This window comes from Corvus brachyrhynchos, unplaced genomic scaffold, assembly GCF_000691975.1.
Source record: "Corvus brachyrhynchos isolate BGI_N302 unplaced genomic scaffold, ASM69197v1 scaffold452, whole genome shotgun sequence".
Classification (NCBI taxonomy): Eukaryota; Metazoa; Chordata; class Aves; order Passeriformes; family Corvidae; genus Corvus; species Corvus brachyrhynchos.
In genome coordinates this window covers 1,247,703-1,272,393 of record NW_008236764.1, presented here as the reverse complement: position 1 = coordinate 1,272,393, position 24,691 = coordinate 1,247,703, and the positions used below count along the sequence as shown (strand labels likewise).

Sequence of the window (24,691 nt, the reverse complement as noted above, 5' to 3'; positions counted from 1 at the left end):
GTGTTACTACTCCTGCCTGTCTGCTGCTGCCAGCCCACTACTGCATGTTCACAGATCAGCTGCAGTGCAAGGAGTCTCACTGCCAAAGTCATGTGTCCACTGGGCTGGAGCCATATTAGACTGTGGCATATTACATAATATTGCACTAACCTTCATTTTTGAAAATTACCTCTCTCTCTTAGTTCTTAAGTATTTACTAACAAAGCAAATTATTTTTTGATACTCCCTTTAAATCTGGCAAATTCACTCTTAAGTGTTCAGCTTTTAGAGGACTAGCATTTTATTTTCTGCCTTGCATCAAAGGTATTTCAGAGTTAAAGTTTCATTACAAGACATTGACTGAACTGATGTTTCAAAGCTTCACACATTGCTTTCAGCCAGTACCTCTCCAGAACTAAAAAACAGTTTGGTAATCCTAACTTCATGCAAGGCCAGTTCAAAGGATTCTCTTATGATCTCTAAACTGATGGGCTGAGAAATTGCCACATGAAAAATTAAATTTCAGTGTTAAGACTCTCCAAATATGACTGTCAGTGCTCACATTTGCCACCTTCTTCAGCTTAAATCCCAGAATGAAACACTGCAGCTTCAGATAATAAACACCTACTCTCTGTTGAAAATGAAGTGACACTTCTCAGTAGAGAAGGGTTTTTTTAACATACCAGATGTCTGCTTTTCTGCCGTACCCTTCTCCACTAATAACTTCGGGGCTCATCCAGTAGGGAGTTCCTGTGACAGACTTCATTCCTGTACCAGAGAGACAGATAGTCTGCAGTCGTTTGCTGGCACCAAAGTCACCAAGCTTCACATTGCCTGCTGAGTCCCGCAGAATATTTGCTCCTGGAAGGAAGGGAACACAGCATTACCTTCATGACAGACTCAAGGTTTTGGTGTGGAAAACAGTAACAGAAGTTTGGATTCAGGGATACAATTCAACATCAACCCAGGATTTCAAGCCAGAGAATTTACTCTCTCTGCTCATGCCTACTGCACTATTCTGGAGTTCAGAAAATGTGTGAGTGTACACACTGGTTTGCATCCTATGCTGCATCCTATGCCTTTTCTAGGAAGGGGCAGTCCCTTTGGAAAGCCCTCCTGACAAAATAAGGAATGTTCCATACATGGGAAATTTAAAAAAATGGGAATGGAGTTTCCATGCAACTGAAAATGTCTCCATACTATTTTAAAGCAAAATCCCAGCTTGTGTTACACATTTATTCAAAACAGTTGTCTGCCCAAGATGTACAAATTGACTGTGATATCTTAACCTCCTCTGGAACAAAGCACTGTTGATACAAACCAACAGGAAAATGGTAAAAATATTATGGAATACAACAGCACTGTGTTCAACACACCTATTGTGCACATCACCATCTTCCTACATATTCACACCTTGCTTATGCAACACTTGTTATGTCACCTGTACCTATCTGCAAATAGCAAACATCTCATCAGGCTTCCTAGCAGTAAAATGGAAGAAGTCTGCTCAGGCGAGTCACCTCTGCCGGTCACTTCTTGTACCAGTGAAGTGCTGGGTAATTTCTATATAATTAATGAAACGAAACTCTTAAATATAAACTTTCGAGTCATGATGCTTCCCTCTGCACATTCTATTTCTAATGACATCATCCTCCAATATATTTAAAACTATTAATAGTAAAATAAAATCAAAGGAGTTTGTCCTGATTGTTTTGCAGATGGAGACTAAAGAAACATTGCCAGAAGTCTGCTAGAACATCCCAAAGTTGATTATTTTTCTCTCCCCAGGTTACAGCAGTGACAAGACTAAAAGATGGAAAGCAATCACACTGATTTTAAGTCAGTATTTCAGTATTTCAAACTTAATTGCATTTTAGTGCTTCACATAAGACTGGAAAAGGATCAGTAATAAAGAGCACTGAATTGTGCACAGAACTATCATTACCTTTAATATCTCGATGGACAATCATATTACTGTGCAAATAGTGAACGCCTTCCAAAATCTGCCGTGTGTATTTACGAGTCACATTCTCTGTGAGTGCTCCATATGATTTCAATTGGTCTTTGATTGAACCCTACGGCACAGAAGTAAACAGCACTAAAACTTCTAGAATTCAACTGAAATTCAATTAAATTTATACCTGAAACGTAGACATTTACAATTACAATCTGTCTTGATTTAACCTTAAAACTCACAAGCAGCTGAATAGTTCTAGTCCAATGTACAGAAAGAGAACAGCACCACTCCAACACCACCCTCGAACTTTTTGATGGGTAAGTGGTGATACTCAGGATGGACATAACACAGGCCCCCTTTGGGTTAGTTTATACTCAAAAAAACTACCACGTGCTGTAGGGTGGTGCTTTAGGTAAAAATTAAGAGGTAAGCAAGTCTTAGCTTAAAATAACATTTCATCAAAACCTCTTGGGTTTTTGCAACTATTTTTGTATAACCTGGCTTTGCCACACAGAGTTACAAACTGCTAAGATTACTTCTGTCACATTGCCCTCCAAATCTCAGAAAAACTCAAGAAATCCCCCAAAGCAAAGCCCAGAACTCAAAAAATGAAGAAGCAAACAAAAAAACCCACCACCAAGAAAACAATGCTCAGACACTGCTTTTCCCCTGTGGAGTCTCATAGTAAGTAGACTGCTCTAACTATTCAGAAATACAGAGCCTCTGTTTTTATATGAGCACATTTTATTTAGCTCTGCTGACCCCACTTGGTGAGAAAATGAAAATCTACAGTTTTCTGACCTTATAATATTTCCTAACAAAGCAGAAGAGCAGCAGTTCAGCATGTACTAGTTGCCACACAAAAAGCAAGCACTAAGGTTACTTTCTGTATGCACTTATTCCCACTCCCATCTTGGCTACCTTTTGTTTTCCTGAAATACTTGAAGCATGGCAAAACAAAACATTAAAATTCACAAAGATTTACATGTTTACTAATGATAATACTGTCTTTTCAAAGACATCGCCAGGCACCGACTTATGCCAAAACCAAACACAAAAAGAGCTTTTGTACGAAGCACTGTAATTCTGAAAACCCAAGCAAGAAATGCAGAAGACAGGAGCCTGCAAGCAATTGTTAGTACCCATCTTTGGTGACTGTTTTTAACTTGGACAGTTTTAAATATCTGTGTGCACTTATGCAAAGCTGTGCTCATCACACTACACACAATCGATGGCTCTTGCTTACCCCAGGCATGTACTCCATGAATATTGAGAGCGTCCTTTCAGGCGGATCTCTCAAGAAGCCATAATACTGAACAATTCTTTCATGCAGCAGATTTTTCAGCAACTGAATCTCACACTCAAGTGCATTTACTTCCTGAAAGGACAAAACAGGAAAGATTTACCATGCTAGATGTAGTAAAACTAAGATTTTGGATTTGATTTTTTTCAAGCAGAGCAGTATGTACATAGTGAAGTGTTATGCAAGCTAAGTAACAAAATACTCCTGCAGCTGATGTAAAGTTTTTGCATTTTATAACAAGAAAATATCAATGCTAATTTGAGGTAATTAAAAACAAGCAAAACTATGTCTGTTCTATACATTATCTTTGGGATTATTTTGCTGGTTTTTCATTGTTTCTCTTCTCTTGAAGTTATGTTTATTTCAGAGCACAGCACATATCAATACATGCGTGAGGTCAGTGATCATTATGCAACATGTCATAAGCCTCCAACTGGGTAAAAAAACAATGAACAAAATACAGAAAAACCTCTCCATTTTAATCTTTGTGGTGGAGTAATTAGCATTAAATCTTAACTTTTCCAGTATGATATACTATACTTTAAAAATGCCTTTGAGTACCACTTGATATTGTAATAATGAAATACAACAAAGGAAAACACTAACAACTGCTTTCTCTGGAGCCATCCAAAATACTACAAATTTTGCAAAAGGAAGTAAGATATTTTGAAATGGACTGTACAGTTAAATGCTGGAAAAATACTAACCCGCAAATTCAAACTTGACTAGATTCCAAATTTCACCTAGAAGTTTTTCATCAAAACCTGAATTTTTATCTGTCATAGCCTATTACAGATACCCTCACACTTCTGACACTAGAAAGAAAACAAATTTTTTTACACACAGAAGCACATATTACTACAAAATGCCATGATAAGTGAGATCACAAAACCGTTGCTTCAGGAGAGATCTACCATATTTTATATTTAACATTTCCAAAACATAATCAGTTGTTCTGTTACACATTTTAAAGAAGTAGCAACAACAACTACGCTAGGAATCTACAGCACAAATGATCCTTGACTTTTTCCTTGATCCTACATCACTAATAGCAGCAACTATAACTGGCAGCCACTCAATTCTGCAATCATGCTTACACCCATTGTTTCCCCGGCCTTGCTCCCCACAGTGCAGAACGCAGTCACAATGTCGGGAAAGCAATAATTCTCTTCCCATCCTGTAAAAAGCAGCAAGTATGGTTTGGGAAAAGAAGAAATAGACGATTGGTGCTACCTTTAAATAGTTTATCTCCTTCAGCATCCAGTATTTAAAGATGGACAAGTTCAATTTTAGAGAGAGAATGAACTAACAAGGAAACTTGTGCTCTTTTGAGAGAAACATAGTGCGTAACAGCAGCTAGTCTTGATGCACAACATTTAAAAGAAACAAAACAAAACAAACCCCAAAACACAGAAATACCCCCAAAAAGATGAAAAAATATGTTAAGAATCTCAAACTATCTTCATAGGCAAAACCAATTTGTTTTCAGGAATTTGTTTTCAGGAACACTTAAATTAGTACAGCCTTTTCTGTTGATAAATGGAACTTCTTCTAATTCCTGTTAGTATAAAAATTATGTACTTCAGAGCACACTTCATAACAGATTGTTTAATTTTAAAGACCGAGACTGCACCAAATCAAATTATGCATCTTTACAGCATAAGGATATGTCTGAAAATTAAAAAAATGTGATGTAGTATTAAAATCAGGTAAGCAGACTAATTATCTGTAGTACTAACAAAACAGAATTCCTAACAAGGACATGATTTCCTAATATAACATGGTTTAAAACATGTTCAAAACATGTTCATCCTGTTCAAGGAAAGGAATGTGAGTCTGGTCAAGAACACCCCACTTCAGTAGAAGTCTTTTCCAAGGTCTCTCTTTCGTATCACTTACCTTGCTGGTTTCCGGACTATCGGGATCAAACTGAACTTGTTTAACAGCCAATTCTCTTCCAGTATCAGCATCGTAACACAGATATACTCTGCCAAATGCACCTTGACCCAGCAGTTTACCAAGTCTCCAGTTAGTTGGAGCTCGTGGTGCTGAAAATATAAGTATGTTTTGGTTTTCAAATGAGCTTGTTATTCAGCTGATCGAGAAAAACTGGAATACACAGAAAATAATTTTTTAAAAGACTACTTTTTCAACAACAGAGACTGTGTGTCCTAAACCTCACCATATAATTACAAAGATCAGTAAAACTTCCTGTAAAATGCAAAGTATGAGCTACTTAAATTTATTCACAAAATAATTTGTGGTAGAACTAGACATACTTAAAACAACTAGCAATAGCTAATCTGAAAAACAGAAAAAGCACGTTAAACAAACAACTTTCTTTTTAAAAAAATCAAGGCATAATTACAAGGTATGAGCTACTGAAGTCATCACAAAGCATATTTGCTCCTGAAATGCTACCACAAGTATGAAGCAGTGCCACTAAAGATGTACAGTTTGACTGAAAACATGACAAACATCTGCAAAAATAAATAGCAACTGCAACCTACAAAACCCTTCTCAGGTCCTAAAGAGTCTAACAAATCACTTTTACGATGTTTTGTTATCACAGATGTAAATTCCAACTGAAAGTCTACATGAAAGCTGGCAAGGTAAGCAATTAAAATACTGATGAGCATAGTCTTGACCTTTGCCTATTAAAGAGATAAACCATGTTATTTAATGGCATGTATTTGGTTGACATGGTAGGTTTTGACATGATATACTTGAAAAGTAAGAGTTTTACAGCAAGGTTCACAAAATGCCAGAACTTACAGCGGCTGGGTGGGCTGATGTCCATGACTGACAAGGTAGGATTGTCTATGTCACTGCCCCTCCTCCTCATCCGGTTATCTTCATATTCTGGTGTAAAGATGCTGCTCCCACTGCTGGTGCTCAGCGAGTGGTCAGTGGGACTGAAACTAACTGGTGATCGGAAGTTGTTCCCCTGAGTCCTTCTGGCTCTTGGAAAAGTTTTACGACCTTCAATGATATACACAGAACATGAACGTTACACTACAAAAAAATACTGCAATGCAAAGTGTGCATGCAAATACTTCATGAATTCTACATCATCTCGTTCGAATCTGCCACAGCGGAGGATAGGACGCAATCATCATGAAATTTACTGGTTTAATTTTCCACCTAGAAGAAAACAAACATTCATCACAGATGTATATAAGGATTAGACAGAATCAAAAACTTGAGAGATGAAAATTGGAACCAAATTCTGGAACTGTTCTGAAATACGATCAACATGCTTCAAAAACCTGAAGACCTGTAAGAGGAGAAAAGAAAATGCCCTGCCTCTGCTTTTATTGCTCTATTAATGTGCAAATACCAAATTTCTGATATTGAGGAGAACAAGATACACATTTACAATCATGTGGTGCCCAAGTAGCCTCTTCCTTCTGTAAACTATTAAGAATTGAATGAAGAGAAAGACTGACACATGGAATCAACAGGAAGACCACAAAAGTATTTAAAAAACCAAAACACGAGCATTGCAAAATTCAGAGGTGGCTACAGCATCAGAATAAAAAATACAGAGCACTGACCTTCAACGTATTAATTACAACCAAATGACTAACACAATTTATGTTCATCTATTTAGATAACAACTATTTTTAGGATAGCATCTCTTTATTAAGTTTCATTCTACAGAACTCAGCATTAACTGAAGGAGTCTCTGATTCTTTAGGTATTACACTGGAGGAGGAGTTCTCAGAGGACTGAAGAAAGCAGATTAAAAAAATCTTTGAAATAGTAGACTCGGAGTTATATACTAGTCTGGACAATTTAAATTCCAAGAAAGAGATGCAAACAAGTTATTAAGCAGTTTTATTCACCATTGAGAAGATAAGAAAGGTGATAAACCAGTCAAAATTGGTTTGTCACTAATCCAGTTTTTCCATTTCAATGGGACATTCTCACAAGCCAACTCATGAAGTATTGCAGACCACTTTACTACATAGATTATACCCAAGACAGATTCAGAGCAGCTATTAGTGATTTCTCATCACTAAGGGGAAGATAACTGAAGTGGACATCCCCAACAGTTTATCTTTAGTCATTTCCATACACTGTTTTAACTCATGATGTACATATGATAGAATTTAACACACTGAAATATTGCAGATGACATCATATTAAGTGTGGGTGAAAATCCATTTAAAGATAGAAATCAAAATTCACAGAGGTATTGGAAGTTGGAGATGATTCCAAAATCAGTAAGATGAAACTCAGTAAGGAACTACAATATAAATACTTAAAGAGAAATCTAATGTAAAAACTTACGAAGTGTAAAGCAATTGGTTGGCCTAAAGTCATGTAGAAAAGGATATAGGAAATGTAATCACAGACTGAAGAGCAGCCAGAATGGTGACAAGAAAGTAGGGTCATTCTGCAATATATTAATGTGACTGCTACATACCAAGGTCTGCTTATATACTATGTTATACAAAAAGCAGCCATGAGAAAAGCCTCAGCTAAAGCAGGAGAAGAAAACTAAGGAGAGAAAACAGGTATGTGTGTGCTGTAGTGTTATATAAGGGCAATGACCAATTCTTCACTGCATTAAAATGGAGTAACTAGTTACTACTTTCATTTGCAGGAAAAATGTCTTGGGAGACAAAGAAAGTTAAGTTATAAGACAAGCTATCTTGGAAGTTGGTTACATAAAGAGAGTGAGTATGTCTTCTGCTGAAGTCAATTTAGAGTTTACTTAAAAAGTCAGTGTGACAGACCTTCGCCTCTTTAAATCTTGCCTTAGAGCAAGGGACAGGACTGAAGCTGCATTGCAGAGCTTCAGTTTGATATTTCTGTGATTCCTGTAACATAATTCCATTTATTGTTGTGCTCATTCCGCACTACAAATGAAGCCATCTGGTCTTGGGAGAAATTTCTTCATAATACTTCTCAACTAGCACTTGACACACCCTGAAGTATGAAAATCCTTCAGCTGCTTCTCTCTACTTCCCTTAGAAATTTAACACATGTTAAATTTATATCGATGTTATTACTTCCAAACCAGTTTTGTAGACACATTAGAAGGTGCTGCCTCACATCCAACAATTTATTTTACCAGCTAATTGTTAATTCTCAGTTTAAATCACTGCTCTTAAATTTTATTTACTCTTTTAATCTAAGAAACTGTTAACAGGAACTCCACCGTACTTGGGATTTGGTAAAGCAAAACAAGAAGTGACAAAGTAACATACCTCCTTTAGACAGAAAAGGGTCACAAAGGTCAAAAGCTTATACTGGATGACTTGTGTGTGGCCAAAAATAGCAAACATTTCCACGGTTGTGCGTATGAGTCAGGAATTCCGTAATCCATAACTTTACCAGAGATAAAACTACTCAGAGGTTCTATCAATCATTAGAATCTTAGCAAGGGAGTTTGGGGAAAGAATTTAAGCTTTCAACGTCTTCAATATTTTCATTTCATTAAGATCTTAAAATTTTATTCACATTTTCAGACAAGAAAAACAGATTAATAAAACTGTTGCAGTGTTCATACTTACCATCATTGTAGTCTTGTTGATGATATGAAATATGGTATCTTCTGGGATAAGTCCCCCCCTTTCCAAATTTCTCAAATATTGGGATATCATACTCTACTAGAAAATAAAAGGATTCATTTCAAAATTTAAAATGTGACAAAAGCCTGTCAAATTATTCACTCTGGTAATACAAACTTAAAATGGGGGAACGTATCAGAGGATATGAAGGGTTGAAGCATCAGAGCAAAAAGAGATTATAGAACAAAATCACACAACTCACAAGAACTAAAAGGACATCAGTCAAAAGTCCCAAAGGATCAAGAATTCAACAGCTCAAGTGGTTTGTAACCTCTCGTTTAAAAGAATGTTGGAGGACTGAAGTATGCCTGATTACTCCTGTTTTAAAATCTTTCTAGAGGAGAAACTATTCCAAAGAATATAATTTAAAGTTGTATAAATATGAAAAACTGGTGAATGAATCAACACAGCTTGAATTACTAAAAACATTCAATAGATCCTCTTTCAAAAGTTATTGAAGGAGAAAAGTATAAGATAAGGGAGAAAGTCCCTCATGCATAAATAACTGGCTAGAAGATAAGTACATAAGGGAGGAAACAGTCAACAGTTCCACAGGAATCTGGGTAAAACTCATGCAGTTTAATTATCCATGAATTCTCAGTATAGAACAAGGAACAGTGAGGTGACAAAATCACTCTGCAAAATAAAGCCAACAGAAGAATTAGAGAAGGCCTTTAAGAGTCTGTGTGACTGGATATTAAAGTTGCAGATGAAATTCAGTGTAGGCTTCAGTAAAGGGTTGTGATAGAGACTTCCAAAAAAGCAGCACCTGAACTCTTTATTATCTGAGAAGAAAATTAAATCCTGTAAGATACACTGAACAAAGTTTTGGTCTAGACCATACCAAAGGACTTAGTAAAACTGGAAAATATTTAAAAGTACAGAGATGATCAAAGATACAAAATTGCTTCTCCATAAGGAATGTAGGCCTCTATATACTAGAAAAGCAACAGGTCAAAGGCACACACAGAGGTCCATAAAAAACCCAAACCAAACCAAACAAATCCAACTGAAAAACTATAACAACAACAAAAAAAGCCTTAAAAAAAAAAAATCACAAAACACATACTTCTTCATAAAACACAATAAACTGCACAACTTTGTGTTGCAACCTACAGTTGATGCTGAGAAAGTTTATACAAGTTGAAATAGGGACAAGAAAAATTTGTAGAAGGAAAAAATCCATCAAATCATAGAAGAACATCTTGCATTTGCAGAACCCTTGAGCAATACGTGACTAGGAATATATTCTGAAAGAGGAACATTACACACCCTTCTATAGAAGCCAAGTACTGGTTGTGGCAGGAGGAAAGACTGGGCCAGATGGACTTTTTTTCTGCTTCTGTTACACATCAAATCATGAGAAGAAATATTGAATATGGAATTAATGATTGCTGTGTATCCCACTGTTAACTGGGACACCAGAATATCCCATGAGAAAAAAACCCAACAAGCCCCCGTTAAAAAATATTGTAAAACGATCTTATTAGAAAAGTAACTGTAATGAACACAAATAAACTAGATTAGGATTATACAAAAGGCAAACTAATTTCTGACACTTCCAACTCTTTTGGTACTTATCTCTGCCACCTATATGCTTCTTACACATAGTTTTCATTTAAAAGTGGTGCAATCTGTTAAGCACTCTAGAATTCTAAAAAAGAAAAACCTCACCCTCAGACATTTATCTGGATAAAGCTTCAAAATCAAAATAAAAAGAAGCCTCAAAGTATGCAATAAACCAAAGAAACAAAACCCTTTTGATTTTCTGGAAGCTAATTATTGTTCAACAGCAAAGTTTTGTAGTGAGACATGACTGTGAGAAGACACTTCAGAGCCCTTTCAAGGTTACCCTCTGCACTTCGCAGCCTGAACCCTGCACAACAACTTGGATTCAAGCCAGGGTATTGCATGAAAAAAACATTAGTGGTGATGATTAATTTATAGGCACAGCCCCCAGTTCTCCATCCTTTCACTTTGCAGTGCTTTCAATTACAGAAGCCATGAGCATTTCAATGTGATCCTTATTTCACACAGAAGAAAACAAAGGCTCCATGTACTGGTTTTGGCTGGGATAGAGTTAATTTCCTTCGTAGTGGTCATGTGGTGCTACAGTTTGTATCTGTGGCCAAAATGCTGTTACTAACATAGGGATATTTTAGTTATTGCTGAAGCACATTTACACAGAATCAAGGCTTTTTTTTGCTTCACACACTGCCCAGCCAGCTGGTAGAGTGGGCTGGGAGACACAAGAAGTTGGGAAGGAACACACCTGAGACAGCTGGCCCCAACTGACCCAAGGGATCTCCCATACTATCTGAGGTTGTGCTCTTCAACAAAAGCTGGGAGAAAGACAGAGGAAGGGAGGACATTTGTAGTGATGGCATTTTGCTCTCCAAGGTAACCACTGGGAGTGATGAAGCCCTGCTTTAGTGGAAATGGCTGAACACCTGCCTGCTGATGGGAAGTGGTGATTGTTTTGTGTGTGCAGCTTTTGCTGTACTATTAAACTGCCTTTATTTTAACTCAGGAGATTTCTTACTTTTCCCCTTGGATTCTCTCCCCAGTCTCATGTGGGGGAGTGAGCGAGCAGCTGTGTGGAGCTTAGCTGCCTACTGGGGTTAAACCACACCACCTCCAAATGAAAACAATTAACTATGGCTATACACCAACTTAGAGCCGGATATTACAGCCCAGTTTAACTAAGTGTTGCATGCCCCTATGCACTGCAACATTTGCTCTTTTTACAGAGGCAGTTACACTATGCACACTAAGAGTGCTGTCACACACGATAGCCTGGAAGAAAACATTTGGAATTTCTTTTATTTCCATGGTACCTTTTACTGTGTGTATTTGGTGTTGCTTTGCTTTCTTCTACCATATTGTTTGTGTGATACAATACTTCTCAATGTGAACATCCCTTCTAAGCCTTATTATTTGCAAGAGGAGCAGTTCCGGAAATCTAGTGTGTCTCCAGTGATTTTTGCCTACCTGAGAATTCCTGATGATTATCTGGATAGCTCTGTGCTCTTGGCATCCGAGACTTGGGATAGTTGTCCCTGGAAGTGTAAAAACATACAGCATCTAAATACATACTGTTAATCTAATATTTAAAACATTTAATCTTACTGTCCTCTTACTGATGAAAAGCCACTGCTATACAGGTTGCTGCACCAGTTTACAAACGTAGAACTCAATTCTAGTAGGTATCTATAACAATTGAAGATCAGTAACAATGGAAAAGCTTGCTTGTTGAGCTTAATGTAGTAAGAAAGCAACAGACTCTGTTAATGAGCAATGATATTAGTAAAAACATGAATTATCACAAGTACGGCCACAAAGGAACACTGTAATGTTTAACACCTTTATGGCAAAACACGAAGGTTTACAGACTGGCAAAATCTGTTATACAGCCTACAAAAACTCTTGAGGAAATTTAACCAAAGAAATGTAGAACCTTTTAATGAGGAAAAATATTTCCTCTTCTCTCCATGAAAGTCATAGGATTAAGAGAGTGATTTTATTGAGTTATAGAATGATGAAGAGTTTCTTGGTTCTTACATGATCACATTGTTTCTTACCTACAGTTGGTATGTAAGTCCCAGCCACCAAAAGGAATGGATGGGATTGCCAGTCAGAGTAATCGATTACAGTTTATTTCCATAAACATACCAAAACAGTGTCCTCCTTTTTCTGGTAAGAATTTCTCTAACGGGTAACAGAAGCTAAATGGAGACACAAAACCTACATCTTTGTAGGAAATATTTAAATGGAAAAAAAAAAAAAAAAAAAAGGAAAACAAACTAAGTAGAGGTGACAAATTAAGTAAATAAAAACAACCAAAAGAAGTTTTGAAGAAGAAATATGAGTTGCATTAAGTTTGCTTTCTTTCCCCTTCTTCCACTCACCCCTACCCCACAAAAAAACCTAAATTTGGCAATTGGGTAAAATTTCTTTTCTGTGGAGCTACATTAAACACTGCATGTATAACCTATCACACTACAACCACAAAATACTTTTCATGTCTATTGTCTTCTTGCTTGTGAAATGCACACTAACTATTTAACTCAAAACTGTATTTGTTAGACCAAACATATTTGTGTCCTCAAACCACATATTCTCAAATGAAATGGTAGTACTGAATAATACAGCTCTGATTAATTGCCACAGGCAGTGACCTCCAACTTTTTACCTTTCCACGAATTAAATAAATATTTAATTAGCAGTGTTGTTTCGCAGTTTGAAATAAACAAAGAGCAAATCTGCACATTAAACCCAAGGTTATTTGCCTGACTACCATAAATCAAACACGAATATGTTCTGCTTGGCTTGGCTTGACAGTGACCCCCTCAAAACACAGGAGTCTCCTCAGAGGTCAATCCAAAAAGACCCCCCACAACACACACTGCCTCTTGCTGACTGGTGGGCTTTAACAAAGAAAAGTAAGTTGAAAGTTTGCAATAGGAACAAGGGGAGAGGAACAGAGAGTAATTGCAAAGGAAAGGACGTCATTGCCTGTTGAAGCCTTTAAATGATTCTACCCTCCTTCTGGAATTGGGTACCCCCTGCTTTAGCAAAGGAAAGCCTACTTAATATGGCAGTGCCTAAGAACTGTAAATTTAATGGAGTGGCTCTCTGCCAGGGAATATACACCACACATATGTAAGACCTAGCAACATGTAGTAAAAACCTTCAGTATATTTCTTGCCGGACCTTAAGTCTAAATTTTTGCAGTTTAAATACCAATTATTTTTTTTAAAAAAGAAATCTGCAGTATTTTCCATGTATTAGTAAGCAATTAAGTTTCAATAAGCTTTTATAAACATGCTATAACTTACAAAGGAATTTCTGGAAGAAGTACTGTCACTGGAGAGAAGTTGTATTTTACAGCTGAGACATTATGCAATCTAATAAAGATAAATAATGAAATAATGAATATAAATAATTTTTACCCATCTAACGGGCTGTCAAGTGAGGGGCAGCTTCCCGAGCCAGAGTTTTCAGGACTGCTCAAAGACAATGGGTCCAGCATCTAATAAATAAAAAACAAAGGAAGACCAACAAGTTCAAGGGGTTTTTTTTCAATTTTTTTTCTAAATAGTTAAAGAGTTTTGTTATTAAACAGCTAATAAGAAACAAATCCAAATCAGATAAGGACTGGTAAAAACAGAGTGGGAAGCTTATCTGTTGCCTTCCTAAAATGAATGTTTTGGTATATTATATAACATCTATTATTTTCTATGAATTGGACACCAGTCTTTTGCTGTAAATTAAGCAGTTATGCCTCCAATTTTTATGGTCTGTGCTGCATCTTAAAGGTCCTTGGCACATACTTTGCCATACACCAGTCAAGGACTTATTAAAGAAATTGTGTCCCAAAAGTGAGTTCGCACTCTGCAAACTCAAACACTTTCATGAACTCTGTATTGGGGAGAAAAACATTTATCACAGGCTCAGCATTTTTATAACTCTTGTCTCATGCTGAACAGTGTGTCTAAACAAGGGAAGAAAGGCAAGAAAGCCCATCTGGAGCCACACTGATTACCTCTCTAACCCAATGTACTATGGCCCAACTGGCAGCCCATGGGTTTTACCCAAGCCCCCGCCATCTCCTACAGAAAGTGTGGGGTCTGCTGTCAGAGTGCAAATAGCTGTGCTCAGGCTGATCAACAGCAGAGCAGAGCAAAACCCTCCACTCCCAAATTCCCTTCTTGTCTTTGTCGGGCAGGCTGTGACAGATGAAGGCAGCATGGCCAACACTTGCCAAGGTGATGTGGCAATGTAGGGGGAAGGGAGCAAACAGAATTTGTGAGTTCTCATTCCCTCAAATTGGCCCTTGAGGCTGCTTAGGTTGAACTAACCTGGCTTCCTATGAAAGTAAAATTCATTAATTTAAACCTGCTGACAGCTCACACAGCTATGCATACACAACAGGTTATATATACATTTCTGGAATACTTAGGAGTGAATGGACATCCCAGGCTTCAGGGATCATCTGTCTGTCTGACCAGTCAGTGACCAGAAATTACTTTGCCCAGGCCAAAAGTAATTATTTCACTGGAATGAATCCAAACCTGGGCTGGATTTGACCACATAGCTATGATAATGAATAGCCCTGGTCTGGAAAGCAGGAGATTCAGCCACTATTCTCAGCTCGGCCATTAAAATTGTGCAACAAATTGCACTGTCCCTTTGCCTTTATTTTTACTTTATCATCTGTCTCTCATTTAGTCAGCTCATAAAAACTGTTGCCTCTTGCCATTAGTAAATACACTGCCAATGTCAACAACAACTTGAAGAGATTTCGGTATGCAGCATTATTTTTCCTTCCTCCTTGAAACATCTCTTTCTCCATTACCAATTCTGTGAGCAGTTGCATTCCTGTTTCTGCTTCTTTTCCTGCTGTTTTGAAGGGCAATTTTTACATTCAGAGAGCAGGATTTTTTTTCCTCACACAGAATTACAGAATATTCTGAGTTGGAAGGAACCCACAAGGATCATTGAGTCCAATTCTGAAATATCAACTGAGTCCAAATAATTCTGACAGATCCAAACTCTTTCTTATATCTCCTTTTAATTACCTGGAAAAGCTGTAAAGCTGGTCTAGCTTACATATCATTCTCATTAAAATAAAGGGGCTTGTGCTTTCTAATGTAGACATCTCTGCAGTTATTCCTATCTAGCACTATCTCACTCCACTATTGTGGCAGTTAAGAATATTGTCTTTCTCCTTGTAACAATATATTTAAGAAATGGAAGAGACATAAAAAAACCCAACCAAGTTCTGCAAGACTAAACAGCACAATTATTTCAACCTTATGTCATCAATCAAGTTTTCAGGAGTTATCACAAATTTTTTTGCTGTTCTTTCTAATAATTCCATATCCTTCTTGAACAGCAGTATTTCATAAATCAACAAAAACTTTAATTTCAATAATCACAGATGTACCTGATCCATGCTTTCTGGAATGAATTCACCCTCACTGTTGATACTGGTGAAGGACCCATTTCGAGCCACCTGATGCAGCTCATCTGGAATGTATCCTGGGGGCGGTGAACTCCTATCACGAGTATTAGAACCTTTTGAAAGAAAAGGGCCAGTCAGAGTCTCTCCACTAACCCAGAATTCAAGGGCTTTATTCAAATGTTTCACAGGCACTGAGCCTACCTGGATCCCTTATGGCTTTAGGAATTCCCCAAATGCCTGTGCAATACAAGACTTAAGTATAGCATTTAAAATCTGCAATTGAGAAATTACGAACTTTGGGGCAGAGTTGCCTCAATGACATTAAAGAGAATTTTCATTATACAGGAACAGAAATATAATTTGCCCACACATCTAGCTGGCTAAATTCCTTCTTTTGAACAAAATCAAAATTGAAACCCTTCCACCCATGTCAACTAATCCTTTCCAGCTCTTGAGAATTTCAGTTTTTCTTTGTCGAATATTAAGTCTGTAAGAACATAAATACATACATTCATAATAAATGCATAGTAAGTTAAATTGCCCGGAAAATTATTCATTAAGCTCTCTAGTTTCATAATTAGATTTGGAAGTTAACATCACACCAACTTTAAAACATGAATAAGCAAAAAGGTTCTATCAATCCCAAAATCAGTATCTTAAACAAATGCTCACACATGAAAAAATATGGGGGTCCTAAACTGAGCAAGGAAACACACTGCCATATAAGCAGATTTTTCAGTAGCTCATTCCAGTATCTGAAAATACCCTGAAATAACTCTAAATACTCTTATTTACTTGTGGGGTTTTTCTGATAATTTTCTGTATTATATATATTTAAAACACTTGTCTCAATATTCAAAATCCCCTCCCCCAAGTGCAAATTCTGTACCAGAGTCATTGATGAGTAGAAGAGACATTCTGTGTTGAGAGCAAAATTCTCTTGAAGAGAATGCTATAAAAGATGTTTTTACAATTAAAGCTATTGAAATGTGCAGCTTACCTATTACAGACAGTCGCCTTTTTCTGTCTGTCACACCAAACACCGTATTATCTAAATCTTCCAGTGAGGGCAAGGGTTCCACGTTATTTACGCTGGGTGACTGAAAAGGCAAAAGTATTACAACCTGCAGTTACCACTTTACCTTCTGGACAATGAAAGTACTTTGTAAATTTTATATGCTTTGTGCGGTACATTCTGTTTTTCAAGCAGTCAAAAAAGCAGCTTGCTGATTTACATCACAATTTATCTATTTTAGTAACTCATTTGTACTCTTTTAAAATTTATTTTCAATATGCACCAGTATACAAATCCTATGAATATCAATGCCATGATTTGTTAGATAATACCAAAGTACCTCAGCATTTAGTCTATAGACCACTAGTCTTTGCTACAACAAACACTGAACTTCCCACAAAGAAGTGTCACCAACCTATGACTTAAAAGACCAGTTTCAAGTAACTACCACTACTTAAATTCTATATGCTTTTTTAAAAATCATTCTACTAAGGCACACTTTTCTACCACTGTAGGGAAGGCAAACAAAAAGACAGGAACAGGATCTAGGAAAGAGTTAAAACTGAGTCAGTACAAAATGCTACTAGATGCTTAAAGTGAAATGAAGAAGCAATCAGTATTACATTCAATTGGAAAAATGCCATCTTAAGAAAAGATACAAATTGTACTTTGTTTTGAAAACTGAGGAAAAAGATATTTAGCATGTCAACTCATACCTGTGTATTTCCATGTATTACAAGCAGTATCTTGAGACTTTTCATATGTACACTACGGTCAAGTAGTTCAACAGCTTTGTCCAGGTCATCCTGTGTGGTTAATGGAATTACAAGCTACAAAAAGAGGGGCAGGGAGAAAAAAGTCTTAAACAGGACACGAGAAAGAAATGAGGAAGTCAAGTGCAGAGTAAACAAACAGAATCTCTTCTTTCATACCAAACAACTTGAAAATAAACTTCATTAAATGATCCCCTCAAGTATTAAAAGTCTGTAGTTCAATCTCAACACTTCCTTCAGATGCCTTTACTAAGGACAGCATGGTGGAACAAGTCCTCACAAGAAGCAACCATTTTGCATATATAGAACTAAATATCCAAAAGTTTCAGCAAAATGGGTACGATTCAGTCAATGCCTAAATTAACACAAGTCTGTAAGATAAATAAAAGTCCTATTTTATAGAGCATAAAGCACATTTTTGTATCCCAACTATTACAACTATACTTGTTTAAAATTGCATCACTAACAGAATTTCTCCATTGAAAACCAGAATTTGTTAAGGATCCACATGCAACAACTATAGTCCTCACTAGAATCTTACTTGGATCTAATTAATTAGAATTAATTTGGCATACACGTATCTTTAGAACAGAAAACTATGCCATTAATGTGCAGCTGAGATCTGAATTCTGTTACAATTTAAACTGGACTTGTGTTTCAGGAGTGTAAATTATAGCTTCCGCTTGCAACAAAGGAACAGCAGAATACAGATTTTAAAACCTATTCTACTTGTAAACAGCCTCAGTCAATGATGCTTCAATGAAACATCAGTCAAAATACAGGACTTTTATACAAAAAGAGTTGGAATGAGGAGGAAGATCTTGATAAAATGAAGAGTGTGCTTATTTGTTAAATTGCACTTTTAATGCCAGTGATACATTTTTACCATCCCATTTCTCAAAGGTGATGGGACGATTTGCCAGCTAGTGCAGAAGTTAAGAAGCAGAAAACCTACTCAAATGCCTAAAAATCTACCAGTGGAAGGAGCTGAGGCTAAAACATTATGAAGTGCTATTTCTTCTGGCCATCCTAATCTCCAAAAGCCTTCTGTTGGAATTCTTCGTTTTGAGGATCAGTTTCACAGAAGTGCCTGGTAATGCAGTGAGTAACCAACAAACAGCAATCACTGGCATTTTCTTCTGCAAAGATGCAGAATACATACAGCAGTTGCATTGTGCATAACCAAGCACATGAATAATCCTTCATGCACTTTGCTGACTCAAGACAAAAGACAGATGTAACCCCTATGAATGGATCCTGCATCTGTAAATACGGTTGCTATTAGTAATTCCATGCCTACTTCTAAAGGAAAGCCAGAAGTAATACTAATCAGGCATAAGTGGCTGGACAGGGCTGGCCCTGTTACCAAGAAATCTTTGGGAACCAGCCACTTTAAGAGGAGCAACAGTTAAGCCTAGTTGTCCAATCCACACATTAACTAAATGGAGCATTCTAGCAGCTACCTAGCAAGATTAATCCTTGAAGAAAAGGATTTACAAGAAAGGATAAATGCTATTTCAAATTGACAAACATGACAAAGCTCAAGGAGGTGAAGACTTTTCCAAAGACACACAACAGAGCTGTGGCAGATCAGGAAGACAATTTACCCATTCCTAAACAAGTCGGAGACTTCATTATGATATAACACTACTCATTAAACATTTCATGCATGTCCTGCCTATCTGACTTTGGACAAGACTTTGAGAAAAAACGCACACACATACTAGAAATCTGGGGTTTTTTCACAGGAGTAAGTTTTGTCACAGAAGTGGTTCCCACTACTTACAAGAGCAAATTTCAGCCTTAAAATGATCAATGTCCAAGGCAAGAATTTAGAGGACACAGAATATTACCTCATTATTGCTGTAATGTAAATCCATAGTCTGTCCAAAAGCAACTTTAGCTTTAGCTGCAAGATCTTCAAGTTTAACAGGCCTCGGTAATTGCAGGATCCTGAAACACAATTTAAGTTATAAAGAATTTCTGTCCACTACTTATGAAAATCTGGCAACTCATTACTTAAGAACTATCTCAGAACTAAATTTATTACTAAAAAGACTGTAAGAGGCTATACTTTATTCCCTGTGCTCCATATTCTGAGACATTCAAAAAAGAAAGAAAAGCAGTGAAAAAGCTAAAAGGGATAATCAGACACAGAATTAGATTTCATTATGACTATTTTACTTGCTTCCATATGGCATGCTTAAGGTTTTGCAAGACTCAGTTTCAGAGGGGAATTCTTAGAAATTTCTACATTTTTCCACTTGAGAAAACTAATACGGAGTACCACAGGCTGACAAGCATAAGCATCAGAAAGGAATTACTCCTGTAGTCCCCATTTTTTGGAAATCCAAAAGACTATCTTACCTGAGGAAGGTAACTAAATGTCACCATCTTTACCATAATGAACTACACACTCAAACTGCCCAGTCCATCACTAACTGTGCTTCAAGTGTGCTCCTGAAAGAATGGTGCAGTTGTAGGTCAACAACTTAGATTTTCTATTAACTCAATGTCCCATCAAACCGATTAGCCCAAACTGCCTAAAACTAACCTTTTTCCTATAGAAAACCATTGTCTTTTTTGAGATACTAGAGCATTAAACAAAAAAGAGCTTTAAATAGTGACTAAGCTATTAAGGTACATTGAATTCACATTCAAAAAGAAAGAGCACTCAAATTCTGTGAAGTAGAAAAGTTAGCAAAGGGGACCTGTCTTTTTCATGTGTAGTTCAGTTAGTAGTACACTGGTTTGGGGGACAACTTTTCTCACTGAAATGAGGCTAGAAGCCAGACCACTTCCAATTAAAAATATTTGTTAAAAAATCTTTTAAAAAATACCCTAAACAAGCAAACAACAAACAAAGCCCCCAAAAAACCAACCAACACCAATTCTCACTGTAGTTAACAATCTGGGCAGCAAGCCTGCAATTCTACCCATCACACTCCTTGGAACAAAGTGCCACATTCACCACTAAAAGCAAGTCTAGAATCACTTCTCTTTTCCACTTCCCATTTTAAAAACTAGTTAAGCCATTGCGTAACTTTTTTTTCTTGCATCATTTCTTTACTTGATCTTCAGAGCTACATGCTCAGGGTAACAGAAGTATTACAACACACGCTGAGCAATGAGCCTAGGCTGCCCCGTACCCCTGGGCAAGCAGGCTAAAGTCACTTGGGACAGCTCATAACAGAGCTAGGCTCATGAGCTTAAAAACTTGGGAAAGGTATTTTTTCACACACTTACTTTATGCTTGTATTAATAATGAATTGATTAACTTAGTCCACTGTGAAAGTGAAATATGATGAACTGCAAAAGTACTGTCTATGCAGACTGGCAGCAAGTAAACATTTCTCTGTTTTAAATTCATACTTCCTCTTATTTCACAAGAAATTGTTAGGTAGAAGAGACCTCAATTTTCAAAGCCTTCAAAAAGACTTATTCCCTCCAAATTACTTAGAGCACTCAGCCATTACTGATGCACTTTTACATGTGATGTTCGGAGGAGTGACAGGAAGAAGCTGAAGAATGTTGATACCTAGGGAACACTGCTCTTTCACTGCTCCATGTGAACGGAGAGCACATCCTATAATCAGCATGGATACACACTCAACTACTGCCTGTCACACTAAGGGCTGCCCAGAACTATTAAAGGTTTTATTTGAAGCCTATTTTATTTAAGGAATTTATTATTTCTATTAAGAATAGCATGCCCAGGATATTATTTCCTTTTTCTGTAAGTATTTTCAAAGACCTTATTCTATAATAATTTCTCTGTAGGTAGAATGAAATTTTGTACTTTCAGAGAGAGACAGGCAAAACAAATTGTCAACAAACCAGTTCTTCGTGGAATTATACACCAAATTCTGTAAAAGCTGTTGAGCACTCACCAGAGAGGAGATTATATAGAGACAGATGTTTATATACTTTAAGCAGGTGCATCATCCACCTCTCATAAACAAAATACAAATAAATTTTAACTGACTAAATGAAAACAATCCGAGTCTAATAATTTTCCCCTTACAGTTGTCAGACTGGCACTCCTGAAGTACAATCCAAGCTCTTCCTCTGGGTATTACAGTAACAATAAATTATCATGCAATTATTACACACACGGTGAAGGACAAAAATTTATTTTCTGGTCTATTCAAACTTGAGATCTATTCTAGAGATCTAAGTAATTGTTCAGGACTACAAACATCTATCTGAAGGGTAAGCAAATGAAGGATATTACATCCGACATAGTTACAGTATAATATTTAGGTATTTATGCATACTTAGAACCCACATTTTAAACAGTTAATTCTCTTTAAATTGTGTTCATATCAAAATTAAATTTAAGCTCAAACAAAAAAAACTTAGAGAACTGAAACACTTCAAACTGTTAATTTGAAATTTTATGACAAGAGCACAACAAAACTCTGTAAATAATTAAGAGACAAGACTGTTTCCTTACCTCTTTTCACCTCGATGTTCAAATTTGACTCTAACATCGTTCTGTAAGAAAAGAGATAAAGGAACCACTATTAGTTTGTTATCACCTCTTTTGATGAAGCCCATGAACTCTCATTCAATAGTCTTACACTAGAACTAAATTCCCTATTAATTTTATGTCCTTTCCAACATATCAAGTATTTTAACAAGCTACTTCTGCTGAGGTACGTGATAGAGGCTTAAAGAGTTAAAAACCAGAAAGTGTTAAAAATACAAAAACTTATTCTGAAGTACAATGAATGCTTCTGTAAATAAACACATTATTTTCTATCAATATATGTTAATATAACAGATTTATGACTTCATATTTAATGTGGAACTGGTTATCAAAGAATTCTCTGTCCTGAATAGGCAGATAGCTCTAGCTACCAATAAAATGTTTTTACGTATACTTTGCAGCTGAGCACTCCAGGCCTAAGAAACATATCTTGTTTCATAAGCATTACCATAGAAACCCACATGTGCAATACATTTCCCAATAACCATATCTGTATATATTTGCAGCTACATGGAAATAAAATTGCTTTGCAAAATCATCATTTTAAGAATCAAATTGTATTAGCAACTATTGCAGGAAAAACAATAATGCCTTCAGCCACAAAGTTTATCCAAGTAATAATGTTTCATCTTCCAAAAGAACTGATTTACAAATGATTACTTCCAAAATCCACAAATTGAAACAGTGATAAACATGTCTTCTAACTTCCTAAACATGCATTATACTCAATTCATTTTGGATCATACATGTATGTTACCACTATGCCTAAAGGCACAGCTCAGATGTGAGTTCCACAACAGTAGCAAAGCTCCACTGTGTTATACACTGAACTCTCAAAACTTTCAAAGCACAGAATGAAAAATTTATAGCCATCTGGTTTTGACAGTTTAAGAGGCAAATATATCTGAATAGTTTGATTTTTAAAAGGTTAAAATAAGCACGAACTGAAGTTTATTGAACTGTAAACTATGGATCCAATCAAATGAACATACAATTAACTCAATTTGGGTAGAAGTCTACATCCTCTCCTACTCTATCTACATAGTAGTTCAAACCTATCAATTAAGTATTTACTAGTTTTCCATTTGTGTTCAGTATGTACAGAAAAAAAACGCAGCTGGAAAGAACTCTCATTTCCAGCACACGAACAAGAAATTGAGGCCAAAGATGCAGTAAAAGAGTTTAAGCATATTTCTGCTTCTGTCCTGACATTCTTTGGTATGATATAGGTGACAACTGGGTAATCTACTAAACCCATAAATTTATTCCTCGGTATTTTAAAATAGAATCATTCCAATATAATAATAGCAACAGCTATAAAATCACTTTACATATAGTACAAATACCTCTATAATCTTCAATTTATTTATTTAAGCATACACTATGTATGACCTGCTCTGAAATGCCACCATTTCATTTTGCTGCTAATAGAAGAACATGAACAAAGAAAATGGCAGCACATGTGGGAGACTAACAGCTCATTCTGGTATGCTCACTGGTCTGGCAAGAAAAATAATTACAGAAGTCACAGCAGGACATCCCATGTTTAGTACATTAGTGAGGATATTGAAGATCACCTGTTTCTTAGGCGAAGATGACTTTGGTTTTCCTGTTTCTTGCTGGGGCAATACAGGACGACTGGCCTTATGAAGCACAGCCAAATCCTGCATGATTGAATTCAAAGCTTGCTGCTCATCTGCTCGGGGAAAAAGACCAGACAAGTGTAAAAGACTTACTTTTGAAGGGCATTACTGTCTAATTTCACAATTAGACAGGCATTAGTCTAAAGGTCTAAAACCCAAGAGTCTGCATTACACTTCAATACATAATTGCTAAATTTAAAAAAAATCGTTGCCACATTGCAAACATTTTTATTTTATTTATCATTAACAGTGCTTAAGGAAATAAACAGCTTAATCAGTAACCATAAATTCAGTAACAGGTATAAAAAAACTGAAGTCATAACAAAAACTAAACTTTATACAGCTACAGGCTGTATTAATAAGAGAAAGGGGATGCAGGGGAAAGCCTTGTCTACTTCAATTCAAATAATATCCATTGATTTTTACTAGAAATAATACTTCCCGCTCCCTTCCATAAAACAAAGAATAAAAAGCAAGTTCCTTTGAACTACTTCTCCTCTGTCCTGAACAGGTATGATCATGCCCACAGGAAGCATACACAAACTCCCACATGAACACCTCAACTGCCTGAGCATCTGCTGATAGCCCATGGAGCATTATAAAAATCCAAAACAAAAACCCCACTGCAACAAAAATCCAATCCACAAACCAAAACCAAAATACCACATAACTTTACCAGGACTGAAAATACAGACAGCTTTAGGGCTTAAAGGAAGAATTCACACGGAGAATCAGAAGCACTGAACCCAGGGGACAATTTAGGGACAGGAATGCTACATAACTTAGGCTTCAAGTTTACAAAAAATCCTAAATCTGACCATCTGCTGCAGCTGTGATGTCCTGATGTCCTGTTAGACAAGATTTGCCATAGAACTGCAATGCTCCTTTAGCCAGGAAAGCACTTAGGAACTCAAAAGCCTGTACATACAACACTAAGAGAAATTTATTTCTATTATTTTGTATTAATTTCTTGCCACAGC

General features: G+C 36.5%; 1 protein-coding gene across 3 annotated transcripts in view; it reads right to left on the bottom strand.

Moving 5' to 3' along the window:
- Window positions 1-24,691, bottom strand: part of MAP3K2 (mitogen-activated protein kinase kinase kinase 2) — a 53,459-nt gene that overhangs the window by 7,917 nt on the left and 20,851 nt on the right. For 2 of the 3 annotated variants that reach the window (XM_008644835.2, XM_017727306.1), the window contains exons 3-16: window positions 23,646-23,764; window positions 22,033-22,073; window positions 19,430-19,529; window positions 17,520-17,633; window positions 16,789-16,888; window positions 15,771-15,901; window positions 13,774-13,853; window positions 11,813-11,880; window positions 8,765-8,860; window positions 6,015-6,221; window positions 5,139-5,287; window positions 3,183-3,314; window positions 1,925-2,054; window positions 663-840 (exon numbers count right to left, since the gene is read on the bottom strand). In XM_008644835.2, the coding sequence (XP_008643057.1) occupies window positions 663-840; window positions 1,925-2,054; window positions 3,183-3,314; window positions 5,139-5,287; window positions 6,015-6,221; window positions 8,765-8,860; window positions 11,813-11,880; window positions 13,774-13,853; window positions 15,771-15,901; window positions 16,789-16,888; window positions 17,520-17,633; window positions 19,430-19,529; window positions 22,033-22,073; window positions 23,646-23,764 (1,645 nt within the window). The remainder of the gene's footprint in view (window positions 1-662; window positions 841-1,924; window positions 2,055-3,182; window positions 3,315-5,138; window positions 5,288-6,014; window positions 6,222-8,764; window positions 8,861-11,812; window positions 11,881-13,773; window positions 13,854-15,770; window positions 15,902-16,788; window positions 16,889-17,519; window positions 17,634-19,429; window positions 19,530-22,032; window positions 22,074-23,645; window positions 23,765-24,691) is intronic. The other variant, XM_017727307.1, reaches the window with a different exon arrangement.